The sequence below is a fragment of the Pleurodeles waltl genome, chromosome 1_1, assembly GCF_031143425.1.
Source record: "Pleurodeles waltl isolate 20211129_DDA chromosome 1_1, aPleWal1.hap1.20221129, whole genome shotgun sequence".
NCBI lineage: Eukaryota > Metazoa > Chordata > Amphibia > Caudata > Salamandridae > Pleurodeles > Pleurodeles waltl.
Genome location: NC_090436.1, coordinates 376,301,838 through 376,325,294, shown reverse-complemented (window position 1 = coordinate 376,325,294; position 23,457 = coordinate 376,301,838). Strand labels below are relative to the sequence as shown.

Sequence of the window (23,457 nt, the reverse complement as noted above, 5' to 3'; positions counted from 1 at the left end):
AGATGCGCCCTCTCTAGGAAGCGAGTTGAGGACAATGAAGAGCTCCAATACCGGCAGGCCCATCTTAAGAAACATCTGGGAATGCTTTAGACACTACCAGGCCAATGACATTGATAGAAATGACTAATGTACCACATCTGATATCCACTGTATTCAGTTACTGTATGATTGTTAATTACATTTACTGTGATAAGTATGTCCCACAGCCGCTATGATTTCATCCACGCCCCAGTGACTGGGATATTAATAACGAAGTGGAGCCCATGATGTCAACCCTTGGTTGTTGACTGTGTTGTTTTACCCGAACTAATGAAACCTTACTTAAGCAACCCACTGTAGTCAAACTATACTAATAAAACATGCTACAATTCAACAGCCTCAACTCCACAAGTCAATGTTTGGCCACTTCTCACAGAAGAAAACCGAGACCTGTATAATCTCTACCAATGACGTTCTAGGAGAGTGAGGGGATAAAAGCATGGAGAATGCAGTCACATAATGAAGCACAGATTTTTTTTTTTTTTTTTTTTTTAAAGGATCCTAACAACTGGTAAGGTCACATACTTATATTTATTCCCAGCACCTTCCAATTGTACAAAGTGCCCCTCCCCACCCTCCCATGGTGAGATCTAAATGCCAGTTTCTTCAGAATAGAACTCTCCTGCCCCCGATGCAAGACTGATAAAATACTTCCATATCAAATGTCTTTAATGTGAAAAAATGGGAAATTGAGAAGTTCTCAGAAATAGAACTTTGACACGACTGAAGCCAGGAAAGACCCGACAACAATAGCTGAAATTTCTTAAACAAATTAAGATCATGGAGTGGAATATTGCAAATGACTCATGATTTCAGAAGAGTATTCACCCATGAACTCTGTACGCCATCAACTACAGGAAGGCCTTCTGGAGTAAGCATTTTATCTTCAATTCAAACAGTTATAGAGAGTGGCAAATCACTCGTGAGGGTCTCAAGGCACTGGAGCTGTATGCCAATGCATGGAGGAATGATCATTTGAGTCTTTAGTTCTCTTCTGAGTCTTTGGAGTGATTGTGCAGTCCTGAAGGGCAGGGGGAGGTTGTTCCAAGCCTTGGCTGCCAGGTGTGAAAAGGAGCATCTTCTGCTGTTGGCTCAATAGATCTGTGGGGTGACTGCGAGGGAGAGGGAAGGAAGCTGATCGGAGGTGTCTGGTCGGTTGGTGGAAGGTCAAGTGTTTGTTGATGTATGCTGGTCCTTCGTTGTGCCGGGCCTTGTACGTGTGGGTCAGCATCTTGAAATGGCATCTCTTCTGAATCGAGAACTAGTATAGTTTTGAGATGGGGTGTGATATACCATGTTTACTTAGTCCACTATGCTGGTGATGAGGGTCTGCATGATGGTCCTTCTGGTGTCTGCTGGAAGCCACCTGAAGATCTTGCAGAGCATACGAAGAGCGTGGAAGCAGGCGGATGAGACTGTGTTGGCTTGTTTCTTCATGGATAGCTTGCTATCCAGGATGATGCTGAGGTTGCGGGCGTGGTCTGATGGAGTGGGGGTATGCCGAGCTCTGCGGGCCATCATGTGTCAAGTCCATGGCAAGGTGTTGTTCCCAAAGATAGGGGCTTCTGTTTTTTCAGTGTTGAGTTTGAGGCAGTTGCCCTTCATCCAGTCTGCTACGTTCATCATGCATCTCTGGAAGTTAGCTATTGTGGTGAAGGGATCTTCAGATAGTGAGAGGATGAGCTGTGTATCTATTAATCCTGTATTGTAACGCTCATGAAGTTGGAACCGTAACAAAAGAAAATGATAAATGAAAAAAAAAAAAAAAAGAATAAATCTACCACTATTTTCAAGTCAAGGTCAATTACTGCTGATCTATCCATTTGGAGACACACAAGGGGCAAGCAGATTGCTTTAATATGCCCCCTTACTATTACAATAGGTATAAACGACACCCTCAATGTCTTCTAGCCTAACAGCCTGGTCCAATCTAAAGATTTATGACCCCAGCCTATAAGCATAGCCTTACTTGCGCCCATCTGAGATTGATTCTTATAGGAAGAGTACAACCAAGCCATCTTCAACACTTTTAGAATCATAATCTTTACTCTCAAAGTTTTTATATCATGCTGTACGCCAAAGGTCTAAGTTGAAGCCTGTTTAAAAACTCAAGTCGAAGGTTGCAGACTGTTCCTGTTTAAAATCATCCAATAACTTTCCAGAACACTCTACTTGATGGGGAAACAGTACTTGCTGCTAGAGAACAAGGCTAGTTGAGGGGATACTAATTCCAACAGATTAATCCTACTGTTTGCTAAACATTAAAAATTCTGATGAAACCAGCAGGTTGAGATAAACTGTAATTGGGTTGAAATAACTACATGGGCATACAAGAATAACATGTGACTGCTTGGCATTAAATAAATGTCTAACTCATAATATAAACCCTAACTTTTTGCTGAAATGTAACCTGCTAGATCACACAAATAGATTACAGACTAAATGTGATTATGGCCCCTTGATATACCTCTGTAAAAAATTTGTTGTTCAGAGATTTTCATTTTGGATCATTAGAGAAGTAACTCAGCTTTGGTAGACATTGCTCATTGCTAATCTGAGACTATTTTTTCTGGACAACATTTTAAAAAATGGCAGATGTGTTGCAGTGATGTAATATGTCAGGAACCACAAGACCTACATACTTTATTTTGGTATCAAAAATATATATTTTGAGGGGCAAGTAGTTTTATAAAGGCAGAAAATAACTCCTGATAGCAACCCTTCTGCTATTTTCCAAAATGGCTGCTCTATAATGATGTTAGTCATCATATTGGTAATTCATTTTAACATTGTTTTTGTATCAGGTGTTCTGTTGATTCAAATTTGTAAACATGAGCGAAGAAGAGGATCTTTACCTCATGACACTCCTGACAGAGTGCTGCTAACTACAAAATCTGAGGACTCCATCAACAAAGAAAAACGTGTTATATGCCAAACTTCTCTGAAAGAAAAGCCAACATCAACCGCGACTGGACAGAAAAGCGTTCGAGGTGCTGCAGAAATACAGCAAGACAAAGTTCACAAAAGATTGAAACTGATGGGTGAAGAGGATCAAATATTTGATCATTGTAGCAAGTGCTACAAGTCATAAACAATGGAAAAAAAGCCTGTAAAACATTTGTCAAAAAATAGAAGAAACCAGTGAATCACAACAAGAATCCAAGTCTTCTGAGAAAGGGAAGGCAATCAAACACAATGCCCATCCACTTAGAAGATCGACGACTACCCCTCGTCCACCTCCAACAACTGATCCAAAAGCAGAGGATCTTCGATGTGTTCTGTGGTTTAGCCAGAACTACGGCCAAAGAGACGGACAAAAAAAAGTACAGAGTATGTGAGTCTCAAGGGGCAAACTTGTTTTTATCTGCAGCTAGTTTCCTCCAGGAAGAAGTTTTCAGCCGAGTCGATGATCTAAACAGCGAGGTGAATGTATCTGCAGCAGATTTGTATGCACACATACATTCGAAAATATCAATGTACAATGAGCTCCTAGCAGCATCGTAAACAACCAGCCATCAGTTAAGTTTGCACTCTTTGAAAAAGCAAATGAAGCTTCAAAGCCACTATGGTCACAGTGCTGGCTACAGGTTCACACTCTGTGCGATCAGAGAAATATTGGTTGACACTGATGAAGCTGTATTGATCCATAATAAAGAAATGAAGATTTTTCTGGTGAGAATGTACAATGACTCAGTTCGCTTTTATCAGTCTAACAAAAAGAATAAGCAACTTATGGTGTTCTCAGCTGATTTGACTCTGCTCTTGCTGTCAAAATAAGATCACAGGATGCAGCAAAATCAGCAGGAACCATTTAAGAAATGACCTGATAGATTTCGATTTTGGACTTAATGACAAATTTTGTGATGCTTAAGAGCTCCGCAAATCATGGGAGTCAACAGGAATGCCTGATGTCGTAACTTTTTTTTTTTTTTTTTTTTTAACATCACTGTTCAATATTAGCAAAGCGAAACTGTTACAAAATAAAGTTCTGTTCTGAACTCAAGAAGCCGACAACGTTCATGATGGCTTTAAAGATATAGGCGAAAAAGTGGAAGACAATCCCATGATCCGAGAGGCTTATGCTGAGCAAATGTACTGCATTTTCCGAATCATGTTTATGAATTACATCATGGCAGAAAGAAAACTCTGCTACACGCGATGACTGCCCACGCAATCTGTGACAAGTGCAAAAGTAGAGAGCCAATCACTTTAATGAGTAGGATTGGTGTATCAACAAGTTATAATGACTTAGTACGGAGCAGGAACTTGTTAGCAGCTCATGCTGCAAAATCTTGTGAATCCAACAGCACACCACTTCCAAGTCACTTTACCAGGAAAGGATTTACAACTGATGGTCTTGATAATTTTGATTTTAATTACAGCTCTTAGCCTGGAAATCCAGCACACGATACTACCATGGTGCTTTTTCACGACTGTACCAATTAAATGGATGCTGGAAAACAAGCTGTGTTAGCGGTAGGCACAAACAAAGCTGAAAACGTATAACCCAACTGCCTTGCCAACGTGTGCTAAATCACTACAAACCATCCACACGTCCCAGTCTACCAGAAAGTTTTAAAGTGGCTGGGGCCATGTATCTTCTTCTACCCGATACTGTGGTCCACAAAGCTGATTTAACTGAATGTATGATATTGCTTATTTGGTGCGGACTGAAGGATGAAGAAAAACCAGCTCCTATATGGGCTGGAAATCATGCTCTGCTCTCCCAGAATACCGTCCTACTGAAGGAGGTTGGGTTTTTACCAGTAATACCATCTCCAACCATACAGTAGGCAACAGAATACACAGCTCAAAATAATTTCCAAAATGTGCATGCTCAGCTTTAAGTCCAGCCTAACCGACCAATTTTCCATGATGAAGGTGGGATTGTAGCTAAAAAATTTATGAGCTATCCGGAAGAATTTGATGATCTGTATCCAATTATGATTGTTTTCCACATGACAAAAGTTGTGTTGCAGTGTGCAGGAAGTTCTCAGTGGATGTGGAATGGACGATGCATTTATTGAGGCTGAAATCTTTGGAAGCAAAACTGTCGAGTCAGGATAGAGCGAAACTCATTATTTTAGTTTGTTACAAGGTATTCTCATCATGTCTGAGGCTATAGAAACATTGCTTTGGAAAACTTTCTGGATCAAGAATGACAAATTAGGTTTTGCATATCTTATCTCAGAAGATAACAAGGCACAGGGTACACATCATTAAAAAGACATAATGCAAAGCCAGGCAATGTTCAATACACAGTTCAAAATCAGAAAACCTGAAAACTAAGTTCGTAGAGTTTATCAAAGAATGTAAAGAAAATCAGAACTTTGCAAGTACTGGGGAAATGTTTTACACAATAGCTCTAGTGAAAAACTTGGTACAAGTTGATCGGAAAGGTGATTGGGAGCTGCACGTGAAGACTGTAGTCACTGATTACTGTGTTTTGAGAATTTCGATTGCATAAACTACCGGAGATATGGATCCTGGTATTTGGAATGAGTGAAAAAGCTAGAGGTAGAAAAACCATACCTTTACAGAAAATTCATCCAGAGACATTTTGTGGTGAAACACAGAGAGAGAGGGTTCAATGCTGTGGCTCCGGATATGAAACAGGAGACGACGATCCAGAGATGACAGAAAAGCTCCAGGGGAATTGTTGGTCAGACACGTAAAAGTGAACATATTGCTCAATAGCAGCACGTTTACCATTAAGTCCTTTCTATTTGCAATGTTTTCAGAGAGATGACAAATTCAAAATTAATGGACCATTGTGAAACTGTTCCTCACCACAAACTTGTGGGAAAGAGAGGGAAATATGTTTAAAAAAACATGTTGACAGCCTTCTTCACTTCATGCAGCAACAAGGAAATGAGTGAGCTTGTGCGACTACACAACTTTGTGACCAAACCATATGTTGATAATGATATATAAAACTTGTCTACTAGAAGTCCTGGTACATGGATCGAAACTGTACACAGAACTGAAGCAGGAGATGTTTGCATCAAAAGAGAAAAAGCTGTTTGACATAATCTCTAAACCTAAACCTCCACGCTTTAATTGCCATAGGAACAGTTTCGTCCAACCAGCCACTACAAAACAGATTAAGAAAAAAACATTTTTTTTAGGCACAGAGAGAGATGAATGTAGCAAAACAAGGGGGTGAATTTATCAAGGAAATTCTGTTGCATGATTGTCTTACAGCAAACGCATTATTTGAAGAAGATACTGCAACCAAACCAGTGAAGCAGAAACTCGCACAAAGAGCTTGGAGGAATTAAAAAAAAAAACGTTCATTCAACAAGATGTCCTCATTCAAAACGTCTATTGTGGACTTTATGTCACAATTGCGAATGGTCAAGATTTCATCCATGCAAAATTTTGAAGAGGTCATTCAGACTGTTCTACAGATATCAAAGTCAGTGTGCACCTTGCAAGAACTGCACGTTGTCTTTGACAGTTATCTTGAACTATCTAACAAAGAATGTAAGAGAATCAGACAAATATCTGCAAGTGGAACAAGTGACCGTGCCTGCATCAAAAATTTGACCCCTATACCTGTGCAACTTGATAAATTCTGTTCATTAATATTGAACAAGATGGACATGGAGAGGTTAACTCGCCAAAACAGCAACATATGCTGATGCGTCAGCGAACACTGAATTTCCAATTCTTGCAAGTGGAATGATTGTCAATGAGGAGTTGGTGCCTGCAGAGATATATTCAAAAAGTATGGGCCATATTGTTCAAGAACTTAACAGCAGGTTGGAGGAAGCTGACCTTCGTGTTGTGCCACAAGCTGAGGGGCTGTTGGAAATGGATCCAATCAGGTCATTGTACTGTCAAATAGCACTGATATTATTGTGCTTAGATTTGTCGCAATGTTCATAAGTCCAGGATTGTCAGAGTTATGGATACGTTATGGAACAGGCAAGAAAAGACGCCTAATACTGCTTCATATTCTGTACAAGAAACGTGACCTAGATATGTCCAGTGTTCCTATCAATGCACATATTCTTCCAGGTGATCACACTATGAGCACATTTGAAACAAAGCTTGGAGCTTTAACTGCCTAACTTGGGAAGCTTCTAAAAGGATTTGCCGAGACAGAAGAAAAATTTGACTTTAATGACAGAAAAATATCTTATGCATGTGTGGAAAACAAGTTCTGACTGTCACACCTTTGATGATCTTTGGTACAATGAGTTCAAGAGAACAGTCCCACTAAGTGACCTTTCATAGACGTCATATTCTGTGTGTTTACATTAAAAGAGCGTTCTACTTGATCAGAAAATGTGTAAATGTTTTGGATCATGCACCTGTAGAGAAAGATCTGTGTGACTTTGGTTGGGAAGATACTGATTGGGTGCTAAAACCTACAACATTTCTAAAGCCTCTACCCACAGAACTTACACATACAAGTACTTGCAAAAACTGCTACAAAAAGATGTCCCTGTCAATATGCTCTACTCAAATGTTCAACATTCCGCGAACGTACCACTAGTGATTGCTGAAACAAAAAGTGAACTATTAAAATGTGTCTAAAATAGGAGTAATAAACATTTTTTCCAGAGGCAGATCACAAACAATGTTTGATGTAGACTAAAATGATTAAAAACCATTATTATTGGTTTCATTTCTATAGATGTCTCTTCTTCCTCTATTATAGTCCACACTGTGGAAAATGGCAGAAGGGTTGCTCTGAGGAGTTATTTCTGTCTATACAAGACCAATACTTGACCCACCTCAAACCCGGTTTTTACACCAAAATGAAGTCTATAGGTCTCATGGTTCCTGAAATATTACATCGTCATTGCAACACATCCACCAGTTTTAAAAATGTCGTCCAGAAAAATTCAGTTCGGATCAGCAATATCTACCCAAGCTAAATTACTTATCTAATGAACCAAAAACATAAATCAATAAATGTAAATATCTGGACAACAATTTTTTTACAGAGGTATATCAGGGTGCCGGGTTATTACCTTTGGGGAACATATTTTTTTTGCAGTGACTTTCAACAATCAAATTCCACTAGATTCTAGGGTGGAACTGGCTTTCATAAAAGAAGCACACAAATCAATATCATGGATAACTGTGGATCTCCAGAAGGAGTAGCCACTTCAAACAGAGAAAGAGAACTAATCTTTTGTTTAAGGACATCGTATCCTGCACATTTCAGAAACTGTAATGATGAATATGGTCTTAATCAAGTATTTTTCTTCTAAGAATCAACAAATCAATAGGCCTGTGGCTTAGGGGAGGTGTAGCATATGATCGACATGATTCAGTTTGGATAGTTTTTCTTGTGTGGTGGGTAGAAGACCAGCACGTCAAAGCTAGCATAAGTAGAGTCACAATCTGGATGTGGCATCCTGCTTGGAAAACATCTTTTGAGGGCCATAATGGTCAACAACAGAAGTGTGGATAATCCTCTGACTGCCCCCTTTGCGCCTCTAGTGCATTTACAAGGTTCTCTGCAACCTCTCTGGTTTAGGAGCTCATGCTAACAGTATGGCAATAATACAAGACGGACTAGCTTCTCGGGTCAAAATAGATGGCTAGAGTTAAACATATGTAATGGTCTACACACCTACAATAAAACAAACACAAGAGCTGACAACACTGCCAGGACACAATCTAGACTGCACGCCCATCATGAATGCAAGACCGGAGTTTAAAACATTGCCAAAAACCTCAACCCATTCACATGCTAAAATGACCTCAGTCCCTTCCCTGGGGGCTTTAAGGACCATCATCTTCTGCTGCCTGTGGATGTGCCATGCTGAGAGAAGCCTTTGCAACCGTCAGCTTACCTGTGTGATGCACATAAACACGCAGGTAAGATGCATTCTGCATAGGAGGTGATATTGAACATACAAGTCATGTCCTACCAAGACTTTTACATAGTGATGGGATTGTGAAAAAGTGCCTTGCATTCATGGGGCAGCATAGAATGCGCATGCTGCTATGTGGAATTGACTGTTCTATTAGTATGATGTCATATATGTCGGCAAATAAGATACCTAACACGCTACCAAGTGCAATGGTTGCAAACAAACAATTAAGGCTGGATGCAGACAAGAGAAGAGCTATAGAATAGGAGACGGCAGGAAAGTAGACATTACGTAATCTTAGCAGTAGTAAAATAATCAATATTTCAGCAGTACGGTCATTGACTGGCTGAAGTGGACCACTTCCCAATAGATCTTCTGTTTTTCAAAGCACTCAAACATGCAACATAAGCAGCACCGATTTAGTCTGGAAAAGCTTACTCAGCTGAACAGGTCAGGATGGTGGTCTTTAGGCACTTTTCCGTTAGCATTCGTTTGGGATATATCTGCCACTGTGCGGTACAACAAACAGTAGCGCTTAGCATGAAGCCAGGGAACTAATTCTGCATGCCCATGCCACAGGGTCCGCACTCTTCAGCTCAGAATTCAAACAGCACCTTCTACATATGTCTGTGGCTCAACCCATGCAGAACAGTAAGAATGATGAGCATTTCTTTCTAAGATTTAAAATCTTTACCCAAACCATTTATGGACCGATCCACACATATCAATTGAAAATCAAATAAGTCTGACATTCGCATAATCCAAGGCCTTCTGAACGCGACTGAAACCATACTTCTATTCTCATATCATTTCCCCTCTGCCCCTACTCAGACACAGGAAACACTTGCTTCAGGCATTTACTGGTCAAAAGACACTTTCCAAAAACAGCCTTGCCATAACCTAGCTAGGATAGAGTGCAGCTCTGTGAAGAGGACAACCCTTCACAAATATCTGATAAACACAGGGTTATCACTCAGCACGTTAGAGGTATCTGTACTTTGATCAAGATGAAAGCACCAGGTAGGATGGTGGGTGTTTGTCAAGTGTGCGGAAATGCCAGCCACCTTCTGCCTCATAGCGGTGCATAGACTTGGGTATGCCAGAAAGGTGTCTTTCTAAAGTAACTATTATACGAAGACCTGGTGTTATAGGCGCAAAACAAAGTTGCATATAGATTAACTCTAGCACAACCAGCATTATACATTAAACACGTTTGCATTTGAAGAAAATACTCAAAGTATCTGAAAACCAAACTACAGGAAGAGAACCGTACAATTAACCACATTTCACACTGCTTCCTGCACCACACCTGCTAACAGACAAGCACTAGTTTCCATGTACTGATAGTTACATTAACTAATTTTGTCTACGTCTACAGAATAGTCCCTTCAGTTCTGAATACTACACAAGTCCTCAAAACAAAGACATTTAATATTAATGCAGATGGACTATGGACTTGGCCAGACGAAAATAATTAAAAAATAGTCATGCTTGAACTTCTCAAACGAGAAAGAAACATGCTTTGAAAATGTGCAGCAAGTACTGAAAAGATATAGCACACAAGCTCAGAGGTCATTGGGGTGACTGTCTTATAAACAAAGATTAAAACATCCTTTCGATGCCATTTTCTGTAGGCGCCTGTTTCCTGCAGGTCTGCCCCTTTCAAACTTAACTCTCTCATTTGGAAGATCTTAACCGCATAAGGCAGGTGGTCTTGTACAAACGTTAATTAAGAATCAAAACGACAGCACTGCTAACAATAAGGCGGTCAAGGCCAGTTAAAAACAAAAACGTGGTGAATTCTGAAATGGTCAACATAAAATCAGTGTCCTGATACCGGTAAAATGTAAGAACCCATGTCCCCTTTATTAACAGACAGCGGTAACTGAGCTATTTCTCCTGCAATATCACATAAGATTTGTTCTATTCCGTATCAATGAAAACTGTTGCACTGCCTCCCTGGCAGCTACAGATGTTCAACTTCCTCGAGGTGCATTCATACTCTACAAAAAATAGCAGTGCAATTATTTGGAAAACCCAAATTACCTGGTGCAGACTGCGACTCACGCGATTCACTAGTAATTAGAACTTCTAGAATGTTGGAGTGCTGTTCAACATTTTCAGAACTGCAAAACATTAACAAATTACCCGTATTAAAAGACATCCTTTTACATAAGGCTAAATCAAAAGATGTGTGGATTATCTGTATGGCCCACAAGCATTCTTGACGCGACTCGAGTCCCATAAGCGATGCATACATACCTGGGCGCCTGGTGCCGGAATAGGAGAGGACTGAAGATTTCCGCCAGAGACTTCGCAGTTAAGAGGTTTTTGCCGGAGCTGTGGCACAGTTTGCAGAAATGCTTGAGCAGGTAATGCAGTGTGAGCCAGTACTGCGGAGGGACGCTAGGAGAACGCATGCATTTCCTCAGCAGCTGAGCACAGTCCTCGGAGTTTTGCAGTTCTGCCAACAAACAGATACTATGTCAGATTTTGACACAAATATCCCGCTATCTGCAGCAATTATTTCACTGTTCTTTTATATGTTACTAAATCTGGAAAGCGAAAATATGCTGATCCTCAGAGTCACTCCCCAGAACAAAGAACCCTCGCAGCACAAGAGACAAAAAAGATAACAGGTCAAACGGAAACAGTAGAGGCGTTTGGTGTAAACCACAAAATATTCAGAGGGGCCTGCCTACTGTCTAACGTCACGTGAGATTATTCAGTTCAGAGATGAAGCTGAGACAGGATGTATTTTCTCGCTGAAGCGTATTAACCACTATAACCTGTCCCTTAAAAATGTGACAAAACGAACGCTGCGCGGTCTCGATTCTCAAAAGGTAAGAGCCTCCCAGATCACTCCAGCAGGCCCTTTCCAGTCCCCAGGCCTGCTGCAGATCCCAAGAACAGAGTGTTCCCATCAGATGCACCGCCCTTGCCAGCACTGATAAACACGTTACCAATTAGCTTCCTCTGGCTATAAATCCTTGACATTTTTAACTATTCGCAGCTCAATGTTCTGAAAGCCAAGGAGAGCACTGTCCATGTCAAAGATAGCAGCCATAGCTAGACCAGTACAAATTGTAATGGCGGGAACCAGGCTGTACCCTCACAGATACCTTGGGCTGTGGGAAGGATTTCAGCGGAAACCGGTGCTGGAACAATGGGGTTTGGCAGGTCCTGGAGGTACCGCTTCAAAACGTCTGACAAAGTGGTCAGGTCAAGCTGGTCAAACTCTATCGAAGATGAATCTGGAAATAAAAAACAGTATTTGTAAGACTTCAAGATCGACACATATATTCAGTGAGATTACATTTGTCCAAACTGTCACATAAGAAGGAAGGTCAGGGATAAGGTCACCGATGCCTTTAGCCGTTCGAAAGAAAAAATGCAATGTAAGTTCACTGCTGCTTTTTTTCACCTTACTGTCCTATATATTGACCAGAAGGACCAACACCACATGAGGATGTTGGAGTGGAGTACACCATAGGCCTTACCAAAAAAGAGGTTTCATTCGACTGAAAAACAGAAGGGCTAGCAATGAACACTTGGAAAGAGCCAAATAAAGGCCATATTTCATGGACAGACATGAAGGTTGGAGCATTTGTATGCAGTTAAAGTGCACACAGGTATTCGTAATTACCTTGGGGCCCTGATAAGAACAGTCTGTGCCATCAATAGGTAACCTTGATTCCCAGTGACTGCTCTTGGCTTACTATAGTGACCCAGATATAAGAGGAATATTGGTTATCAAAACACAACAGATCACCTTAGCTTTTCACCAGCCAGGCAGAGGAAGCGCACTTGCACTGTTCTCTTAACACTTACTGAAGCGAGGCGTCCAAGTGACGCCAGGTGCGTTATTGACCACTGTCACCAATTTTAGGATTCATCGGCTGCAATGACCACAAGCGCTTAAAGACATTATAGAGACGGGCTTACAAAACTGACCCTTGGGAAGCTTTAAGAGATGTTCCTTTGGTCTAACTTTTAGCTCACCTTTACCTTGCAAGTTCGCTTGCTGTGTTCATCAGAACAGGATGCAGGCTTCAAAAGAACTTCTATTTGTGCTTCCAAAACCCATGCAGGGTCTGGCACACAATCCGTTTTTAACTTTAAGGCAGGTGTGGTGGCTCAGAGGACCAAAACATTAAACACGGGAAATCAGCTTAACCCCAAAGAGAATGATTTTCTGCCTGGCTCTGTTTGAACACATCTACAAGGCAGAAACTCACAAAGAAAATGATCGGAGACATGCTCATTCTCACATATTCCCACCGCAGACGTTATTTTCACCATGCACTGATAAAATAAAGACTCCCAAATTAATCTTTTGTTCTGGGACAACTAAACACATGAATATTATGCACTTCAGGAAAAATAGCACATTTTTAAAGTGCACTTTATTAACTACTTTCACTAACATGGTTAAGGCATACTGGCATTAAGTTAACTAGTTCAACCCCGGATTCATTCCAACACTAAAAACACTACTTAATGTAGATAGATTGTTCATTTCTAGATTAAATTGCTACCAACTTTGAAATCTTTCTAGACAAATTCCACTTTGCCCGACGAACGTGAAAACGTAGAGTCGCGTGAGATGCAACGTCGATACAATGTCCCTATGAGGGCAAGGTGAGGGCTCGCTTCCTAGCACACGTCTGCCACATTAGACTGTGTGCACAACAAACACTTGCTGCAGTGCTGACAAACTATTGTATGCCTACAAGCTGGTGTAACATTGGCACTACCTTCGACAGGTCTGTGTTGCAGCTGTAAATATTATGTATTAACACAGACAAGAAGCAGCCAGCAGCATCCTGGGTGGGGAATGTAGCACTCCTGCCTGACAGGTCTGTTTCAGAGCCCTTCCTGTCACCCACGAGCTCGTGTAGAATAGTTAATCCAGTGCACGAGCGAAGCCCCGTGGACACCTGGCAGATCCCCACACTGCCTTTTATCACCCCAGAAGCAGGGTATCGAACCAGAAGCAACGGGTCTTGTGAGCGGGTAACCTGCGAAAGCGGAATGCCACGTGTGACCCGCAGAGACAACTGAGAAAGCGACAGAAAACATTCAGTGCCTTAAATAATGTGTCAAAGTAAAATAAATGGCCCCATTGGACCACCATTTGCATATCGCATATTTTGTGACGCTGGTTCATCAAATAAATTACTTCTTTAAATTCGAGCCAGACATTTAATGTCCCTATTTGTTTGAATGTGCCGTGAGCTCTTGCGGAATGCATGGAATTTAGAGTTGCGATATATGGTCGCTTGCTTGCACCTTATCCCTACACAACACTGCCACCTTCCGACAATATTCCAGACTGCACAGTATTTAAAACTACAATAACACATTTTTAATCAAGGCAAAGACTGGGCTGCCTGGGTTTAAATGCCACAGTGTTCCCGTTCATAAATCACAAATTAGCAATATACCATGCAACACTGTGTAAGAGCTACAGAACGCATAGTGGTTTAAGGTAAGCAGCAGCAGATGCACTTACCACATTCAAGAACTTGTCTCAGGTCCGCTATACTGGTCGTCCCCTGCGTCCTGTAGAGGGCTGGCGAGTCCCACCCTATAGAATAAAAATAAAAATCAAATAGATGATTTCCGTAACCTTTCGGAGACCAAACACTTCGGTTTATACCACAGATACGACTATGTAAGAAGCCCTCTGGGCATCCCGTCAGATGAGCGCGAGAGCTTAATTCAATCGAGTTTGATTTACTTGCGTACTCATAAAAAGGAAGAGGAAACATTCTTTAAGGTAAGAAGTAGGTATCAACTGTGGTGAGTGTTTTAGGTGTGACTGCACTGCTTTCTCTACAAAACACGTCTACAGCAAACTGAGAAGAAAAGGCCTCGGTGTCGTCTGGTCCCCGCCGCTGCAACACTGCTCTCGTGTTCTGTGAAGCAACAGGAGCTTGGTATTCAGATACCACACCCAACCCGAACCCACTGGGAAAGCTGCTGCAGGAATCTGCAACGTCTCTCCAGAGCCCTCACCACCAGGGAAGCCAGGCCACATCAGGAGCTTAACCTGGGTCCCACCTGGAGGGCCACGCACAGTCCAGTGAGGCAGAGTAGGGCACCAAGAACAAAACCACTCGACATGCTCCACTGTGCAGTGAACGAACCACTGAAGCTTGACGCATCTCGGTCTTAGTCCCACTCTTCCGCTCCGAGGCGGATGGAGGCGAAGAGATATGCCCATGTATTCGATGGCCAGGCAATGCACTGCTAACGCAAATGCTTCGGAGATTTCTGGAGGCTGCGTTTCCGTCTCCTTACACCCTCGTCAAACAAGCAGGGCGAAATGCGTCTCTGCGGGTGCGTATGTGTACAATGTGGCACTAAGCACAACACTGGCGTATCTTGATGGTGTCACGCTGCTGCTGCAACAAAGGACCACTGATGACTGTGACAAGATAGACTCAAGGTTGAAAGTAGTGGAGAGTGTTTAGCCCATTAACATCTGCCATTTGTTTTCCAAATTAAATTATGTTTTGCTTTTTAATCTAGGAAAAATTGATTCCATTTTCAGACGCTCTCAATAGGCTTTAATATATTATTATAAACTTTGAAGTGGGGGGCACGCGTTTTAAGACTGCGTCAGAATTAAAATGGTACACCTAGGGGGAAGTTTCTTCTTTGCAGTCCTGACATAATAGATGGCCCGCAGCCGACAAAGCTTCGACCCCTACAAGCAGATGAAATAATACGCAGCAGTGAGGAAGGGCCCTTAGCCATGGTGGTATGACTGGAGAAAACATCTGTGATTGTTTTTGGTTTGTTTGGTTAACTTTTAGTAATGCGATTTGAACTCGGTTCTGAAATCTCCAAACATAAAATATAATGGATTTGGTAAGCTTTAAAAAATAATAACATTTAAAAAAAGCACGCTGCGATATACCACAATAAACAAAAGCATCACACTCGGCTATATATACATATTATTATTTTAATAGGTAAGATGCCACGTGATTTAGCTATGGCGCGTTGAATCACCAGGCACATCATTATACACATGGTGTTCTAAGCACACCGTGCCCCGACCCAATTACATACTGTAAATTTAAATAACGTGCACAAATCCAAAGCACATTACACTGCTGGAACATCACTTGGTGCTGCATTTTTGTTAAATAAAGCATTGGGCGGTGATCATTTAGCTCCAAGCCTGTCAATTGACAATGACGATCTCCTCACACTGAACGCTGGCCCGTGAACTGCACTGTGAAATGCACTGAACTGCAGGAGACATTTTGGACTGTGACACGAAGAAAGTAGTTAAGTACAATCCGCGTGCCCTAGCTGAGTGCAACGCCCTTACTGTTTATTGTGGTATTACACACCATGCACGGCACTGCTGCTAAGGGAGTGTCAACTGGCCGCTATGCTGTCGGTGGGGTAATCTGGATTACTGATGTTAAATAAAGTTTCTAGAAGCCTTCAGCACTAAAGGCGGACATGCTAAGGGGTCTGGTCAATCTTGGAAGTGTCTTGTTCTGAACGGTTTTCTGTGATTAGTTAGTACCGAAAGCAAGTGTGAGGTCTCCAACACCTACTGAGCTGCAATTCTGTTCATCCTCGTTTATCATCATCCCGATAGCACCCCAACCAACACCACCAGGGCCCTGACAAAGCTAGGGGAAAGCAGCCATATATTTTTTATACATTCTATTTTTAACGAGCCTCTAATTGTACTCAGATCCCAAAAAATAGGCCTGTAGCACTGGGTGACAAATGCAGTGGGCTAGATCGGTGTAAAACCTTCACCCAATGGTACCGCCATTACCAGCCCTTTGCAAGCTAATGTTTTCCATCACCCTGACTGGCACAACTATTCCTGCCACAGCCCTTGGCACACCCCCTTCTCAGTTTTCCCAGTTTCTTTCTACTCTGTGTGCTGCCCCTCATAATCAAAGAGAACTGCACGATCAGTCGCCTTAACCTCGTCTGACCACTCCCACCATTCAACACACGTTGGCATGTTGCAGAACTCCTATCCCATGTGGACTACAGCCTCATCACCCCTCCGACTCCACCCCACACACTTTACATGTCTCTGTGCCCCAAGGTGCAAATCAGACAAATGCTGGATTCTGCGACAACACAGCTGCAAGGCTTGATGATCACACTCATCCCCTTTTTACTTGTGTGGAAGGGATGGTGTTGTATTAGCTGCTTAACCTAGTCACGGAACCTCGAACTGAAAATCTACAATTATTTAGCATCTACTATCATATGTATGCTGATGAGTTATACTTGAAAATCTCCTCCCTTGTGGATATCAGGTCTCTCAACATACCGCTACCAAAAAAAAAAAAAAAAAAAAAAAAAAAAAAAAAAAATAGCCGACCTGCAACCACCTCATTCAACACTCAAGATGGAATTCCTCTTAATCGCCCTGCCACACAGTTATGTGACACTGAAGACTGGGTGAAGCAACTAAATGCTCTTAACTGCCTCCCACATGTTATAAATTCCACAAGATCACTGAGAATAACGCTGTACAAGAACCTGAATATAGAAGAACATATCAGTACAGTCACTAATAGTGCAAATTAACAAATTAACATCCTTAGTAAAATAAAGCAACCCCCTTGCCCCTCCAACGACTTCAAGTCAGCTGTTCAAACTCTATTGTTTAATTGATTAAGCAATTGCAACCCTTTGCGACTTACCTAGATCTAAATTGGATCAACTAAAGGCCTCACTTAACTCAATACGCCGGGCTCATCACAAGATCAAAAAAAAAAAAAAAAACACATCTCCCCCGATCTGAAATCTCTAAAATTATTGAAGCCACTGAAATTTCACAAAAAGAAAACCTACAACAGAGTCTTCTCGGTATTGCTTTGGAAATTTGGAACTATCGCATTGAACCCATCAACTGCATCATTCAAAAATGAAGTTAAAAGTGCTACTAATGAACACATCTCTGCTCTAGAATCTACAGAATTCTACTCCCCGAGCCTTGATTCGCTGCCATGTTATCATCCATGTTTTTACTTGACTGTTTACTATCTTGTTTGTATATCTGTCAGGTTGGACCTTGCTGTGGGTGGCAGCTCACCGCACCTTCGGGGCTGCTACATCCTTTACCGCCTTCAAACGTGTGTTGTTTGCTTTACTTGTTTCTTCACGCAATATAAAACTTTTATAAAATAAAAATTAGCTGACAATCAATGATTAGACAAATGTTCCAGCAAAACCAAAGTTGGACAAACTAAATAATGTAACAAGTACTCTCTCCACCGAAAACTGCTCATGTGTGCATATACTGTCCTGACTCGAAACAGAAAACAGGGACACAGGTACATCTCTTTACCCAGAGAAACAGAATAGCTTGTACATCACTCTACACAGCTATTAAAGATAATGTGAATACAGAAAGGTCTTGAGTTGATTTCTAAAGATCACAAGATTGGTTTGGGAACACAAAGGTAAAAAAGTTACAAGCCTCTAATGTCACTATGGCTAGCGAGTGGCCCCGTTGTCTAGATTTCCTGAATCTCGTGGCCTTGACTAGCGATAGACATCTTGTGATTAAATCGCGAGAAGGTTTACACCATGGAAACATGGGACTCCTGCTACTATTATAAATAAATGTTGTTACGGCACAAACACCGCCTTAAATTAGCGTTCCTTACGCACTGGCATCCAGTCGGGAGATTGATGGTGCTGGGAGATAAGTGAGCTTTTCTTAATCCCCAAATCATCCTAGCGGCAGCATTCTGAACCTTGGCAAACGGAGTGTCAGATATTTAAGCAGGCCGACTAACAAGGCATTACAATAATAATGTATCATCGATGTAACAAAGGCTTGGACCAGGTATTTTTTAGCAGCAGATGTTATAAAAGGAAGGACCTTAATGGTTATGTAGAAGGTGGAACGCTGCTGTGCAGCTGGATTCAACGTGGAAAAGTAAGCTCCTTGTCAATTATTACTCCCAGATTGGAGGCAAGATGTCTTCTGCTCGTGTGCAAACCCTTGCGGGCAAACTAAAGGTGAAAACAGCTAGCTGGGGAGAAGCCACATGCTTTACAACCAACATGCGCCGCAGTATGGTAGGAGCTCTCGAGTATGTGTAGTTAGGATGGCGGACACGGACAAAATATTCTTTACAAAACACCAAACAACTTCTCAAAATATGCACAAGAAAAGAGCTTCCTAGAAACATGTCCTCCCGCTTCTGATCTGATTTATGCCAGAGAACAGCAGATTGGTATTAGAAACTAGAATGGTCTCAGTCAAATGTTTCAAACGATTACACTATCAAAGCAAAGGCAAATAACTCTAGAAATCAATAAAATGTGCAGTTACCTTTCTTTTCTATGGCATCCAACAGTTTGATGAGAAATGCAGGTGCACTCTCGGGAGGCGAAAACTGTTCCGTAATATCTAGCAACGAAAAGGCTGCAGAGTAAAAATTAAACAAGTTAGATCACATGTAATGTTCGCGTACATTTAAAAAGCAGCGAGGGCAAGGCAGCAGTGTATGACACAGTAGAAAACTGAAAACAGCGTTGTTGATGCTTTAATGTTTAGTCTACTTGCAAAAAGCAGTAACCCCATTATGCCGCTGGAGGGAGCCAAACACGCATACAAACCACACAGCAACTTGTCACATTTGCTTGCTTGGAAATTAACGATTCGTTTAATCACAACCAAAAGACACACCCATGTCCATGTGGGGCGAAATATTACTGTACGTTGTTCTGATAAGGGTTCAATTTAAATATACGATTGCCGGAGTCTGCTCTTCACACATTCCGTAAACCCGCAGCATGAGCTCCAGCGCCCCACGGAATATTCAAGGCATTGATGAGGCTCTTGGTGCTGGGCCAATGCCCGAGCTGTGTGAAGGCATGACCTGGCAGCTTTGGAAGAGCCCTGTTGCGTACTTCAGGAGCTCGCCTTGTGCACGGTCACCAAGGATTTTGTGGAATTGTTGCTTTGGGAAATGGCTGTCCGAGCATTGTCCGAAAGGTACAACCACATAAATAACAGCAATGAGTACGAAAACGTATAGGCGAATAAGGGCATTTGCAATGTTCTTAATACGGATTTTCTAGGTGAATCGGATAGCTTGGAAAACTTTATCTATCTTGGCGTTTTTGTTCAGGTGCAGCATGTAACGTTAAATGAAGAAATACTGGAGTGCTGCAAATCATGACAATTTTGCACGATGCCCCCATCGACCAAGGCACCACGGCTTACAAGCCCACAACTCTGCTACCAACATCCCTCTCGCCCAACAGGTGAGTGAAACGCAACTTAACACCTCACCCAGACCAGATAAAGTCTGCAAAGAGACAGCAAGGAGGAGATGTGATTATCAGGTAAGTGGAAAGAGGCTGAAAAAATAATGAAGTACACATCAGGGGGTGGACTGGGAACAAGTACTCATGCTTGCAAGTTTTCTGACACCAAGAGAAAAAAACGAAGAAATGCTGCAAACCGAGAACAGGGAAAGTAGAACACCGTGGGAACAGAAAAAGAAAAAGAAAAAAAAAAAAAAAAAAAAAAAGAGATGACTGTCCATATTATTTAGCATCAAATCAGACAACGCAGTGATGCTCACTATCCCCCATAATACCCAAGACGTTAGACCATGGTTTCTAGGACATCAGTCCAAAGGGTGAATCTCTGCTGTCACAAACTGAAAAACATAGTGTAAACCAACTGAAGTAAGAAGAACTTCCTACCAGTGGGAAAGGGAACTCCCACAGGAGCCTCACCTCACCTTCTAATAAAACATGCCTGCACTTGGCAGAGGTACCCTAGAATGCCAAAGTGCCTGAAACGGACACCTCCCATTGATTACTAAAGTTGGAATAAAGCAGCAAACGAGGACTCTCTTGGCCCCAAAACATCAGTTCAGGGCACAGACCTACAGACAAACCCATTAAACTCTACAAATCTCGTGCAACCAATCCTACAGGTACAAATACAAAACCAGAAATGGGGTCTTCTAGCAACAAGCAAATGAGAACAGCTATTCAGCACTCCGCCACACTCCATACTTTGAGCCCAACAGGACACACAGAACAAAGCTCTACACCCGCCCCTCCAACCAATTTCTAGTTCTATGATCACACTAAAATATAACATAGCATTTCTGTCAATGGAGTTTGGGATTAGAGCACAAGCAGGGTCGCATAAGAATACGATTAGATTACATAGGTACTCACGGGTCATTCTGCTGACTTGGTTGAATAAAAAAATATCTGCTCTCGTACATACAAAAATATTGCTGAGCTAACGAACCAAGTGAGGGTATTATACAAACCCATGAGAAAATCACAGGATATGCAGTCGGCCTGCTTTTTTATTTTATTGTTTTTGGGGAAGGGAGCTGAAGGCACACTGCCAACGTAGGTTACAATAATAAAATAATGACCATACTAGCAACAGTAGCGTTTCTCCTCGTTAATCAAGTGGTGTATAACTTCTACAGCCCAAACTAAAACCGTGACAAATGAAGCCACTCGGCGGCCTTTACCGTGCTGTAGGACGCAGCAGGTATCTGCACAATATAACCAAGCACACACAAGAAAACTTCGTAGCGCCAAGTACCTGCTTTCGAAAGGACTTTTTGCTTTGATGAATGCTGCAAGGCGACGCAAAGTTTCGGTGCCGAGAATCCACCTTTCAGAATCTTAGACATTTTACAAATCCCTTTGCCACAATCCAGGATCAGTTTTTCGCCTAGAGTAATCATTGTCCGGAGGGAGCGAGGCCTCGTAGAAGCCAGGGTCTGCGAGCCTGCGAGGGGGGCGAATGGAGGCCGCTCTCGCAGCGGGCAGTCAGTCTCCCCGCCGCTCTATTTTTACCCTGGCAGAGACGCCCAATGGACAGGCCCGGGGGCGCCGGGCTCCTCCCAGCGGCGGGCCCGGGCAGCACCAGGGTAACGGCGGCGCGTGGAGGCCACAGCATACCTGACATTGATGTGCTGCCAGCAGGGCTCACAAGTGCAAGATGAGACCCGCGCACAGCTGCACCTTTCCGAGGAGCCACTTCTCGGTAGAAAGAGATATTTTAGAGTAAGTACCTGGCAGCATCATGTGGAAATTTAAAGCTCGGATATGTGTTTCGGAGACACCCGAGTCGGTTCCTTATCAGTGATGGATGAAAGGTGGAAGAAAAAATAGCGGCCGGCCTATCAGATCATAAAGTTGGCTGCAAGCGAGTATGTGAGGCCAGAACATCGTCACCGCAGGCTCGCATCGTCCGTGCTGTTAATGCGGTCTGGCTGCTACTTCACTCCCGATGCTGCCACCCTCGGCGCTCAACTGAGTTAACTGTGGAGTAGTACTGGGAATCACATGGAGCTCGCCACGCGGGACTCACGTTCACTGCCCCATACTGGTTGCTCGTCATCCCCAGTTCTAATTATGCAGTGCTGTGTGGGGTTCAGGGCTGGCTTTGACACGGGCGAGCTGGACACAGGCCCGGGGCGCATCTAGGAGCTGTCTGACTTAGTGTCATGCAAACCTCGGCTCCTCCATTTCACTTTGTCTTAAATCGGGTCCCTTAAAGACTTTGAACCCTCAGCCGAACGTCCAACAGGGAGTTGCTGCCACACTGGCTACCTCCCTGCCACACCCAGTACAAGTTTCCCGCTGGGATGGCGGGCAGAAACCTCGGTTTCTGCCCGTCAGCCCAGCGAGAAACTGACAGCAGCATTGTCAGTGGCTTGTAATTGAGCCGGCGGCAACGCTGCCGTCGCAGGGTTCACCAGCACCCTTGCAATGTTCACGGTCTGCTTTGCAAGGGTGCCCATGCCAAGTGCAGGTGACGGAGAACAAGGTCGTAATCTGCAGGGCCGCGCAGACCGCCAGCCCGTCAGGATCATAGATCCCCGGCGGTGATGGCGGTACCCTGGCGGTCAGTGTGGCTGTTGGACCGCAACAGCTGCAGGGGTCCTGACCACCAAAGCGAGGCTGGCAGTCTCTAGACTGCCAGCCTCGTAATGAGGCCTTTTGTAATCAGCCCTTAATTTAACTCAGCATAATTGTTAGCACCCCATCAACCCGTGCCCTCCTCCCATCGTCCTCACGCCTCCTACCTCACACCGCAACCACCCCCCCACAACAATCACCAAATTTTCTTTCCACCCAGGACGCTGTCTAGGTCAGTTCGATTTAGAGCTGGCTCTGGTGGGGTTACAAAGTTACTGCACAAGCCTTATGGCTGTGTGTCATTACCATTGCTGCCTGTCCTACGCAGTGAAAGTAAACCAATGAAGTGGTGGAGGGGACTGGCGTCAAACTAATCCTCCAGGAGTGAAAACATGATGCGCAGACATGGGTAAATAAAATCTGGGCCTGGTGAGGAGCGCGATATTATCACACCTCAGGTCACAACAGTGCAGATGACAGCAAGAAGTGCTCACCAACAAATAAACAACGGTTAATAGAGCGCACCACTGTCACTCCACTCTTCAAGAAGCCCTCAAAAGAGCCAACAGCACAGTACAGTGTTTTCCCCCCACAATTTAGGAAACCATGGCCAGGTCTTGAAATGCTGGAACGTTCTTTAAAATGTCATCCTGAC

At 42.9% G+C, this 23,457-nt stretch overlaps 1 protein-coding gene across 2 annotated transcripts in view; it reads right to left on the bottom strand.

Moving 5' to 3' along the window:
• PIK3R1 (phosphoinositide-3-kinase regulatory subunit 1) overlaps positions 1–23,457 on the bottom strand; it is a 94,097-nt gene that overhangs the window by 28,806 nt on the left and 41,834 nt on the right. Inside the window, exons 1-6 of one of the 2 annotated variants that reach the window (XM_069223034.1) lie at positions 21,478–21,637; positions 19,222–19,314; positions 14,392–14,466; positions 11,999–12,130; positions 11,139–11,340; positions 10,923–11,002 (exon numbers count right to left, since the gene is read on the bottom strand). In XM_069223034.1, coding sequence (XP_069079135.1) covers positions 10,923–11,002; positions 11,139–11,340; positions 11,999–12,130; positions 14,392–14,466; positions 19,222–19,314; positions 21,478–21,622 — 727 coding nt within the window. In that variant the 5' untranslated portion in view covers positions 21,623–21,637. Of the gene's footprint in view, positions 1–10,922; positions 11,003–11,138; positions 11,341–11,998; positions 12,131–14,391; positions 14,467–19,221; positions 19,315–21,477; positions 21,638–23,457 lie in introns of those variants that run through there. The other variant, XM_069223044.1, reaches the window with a different exon arrangement.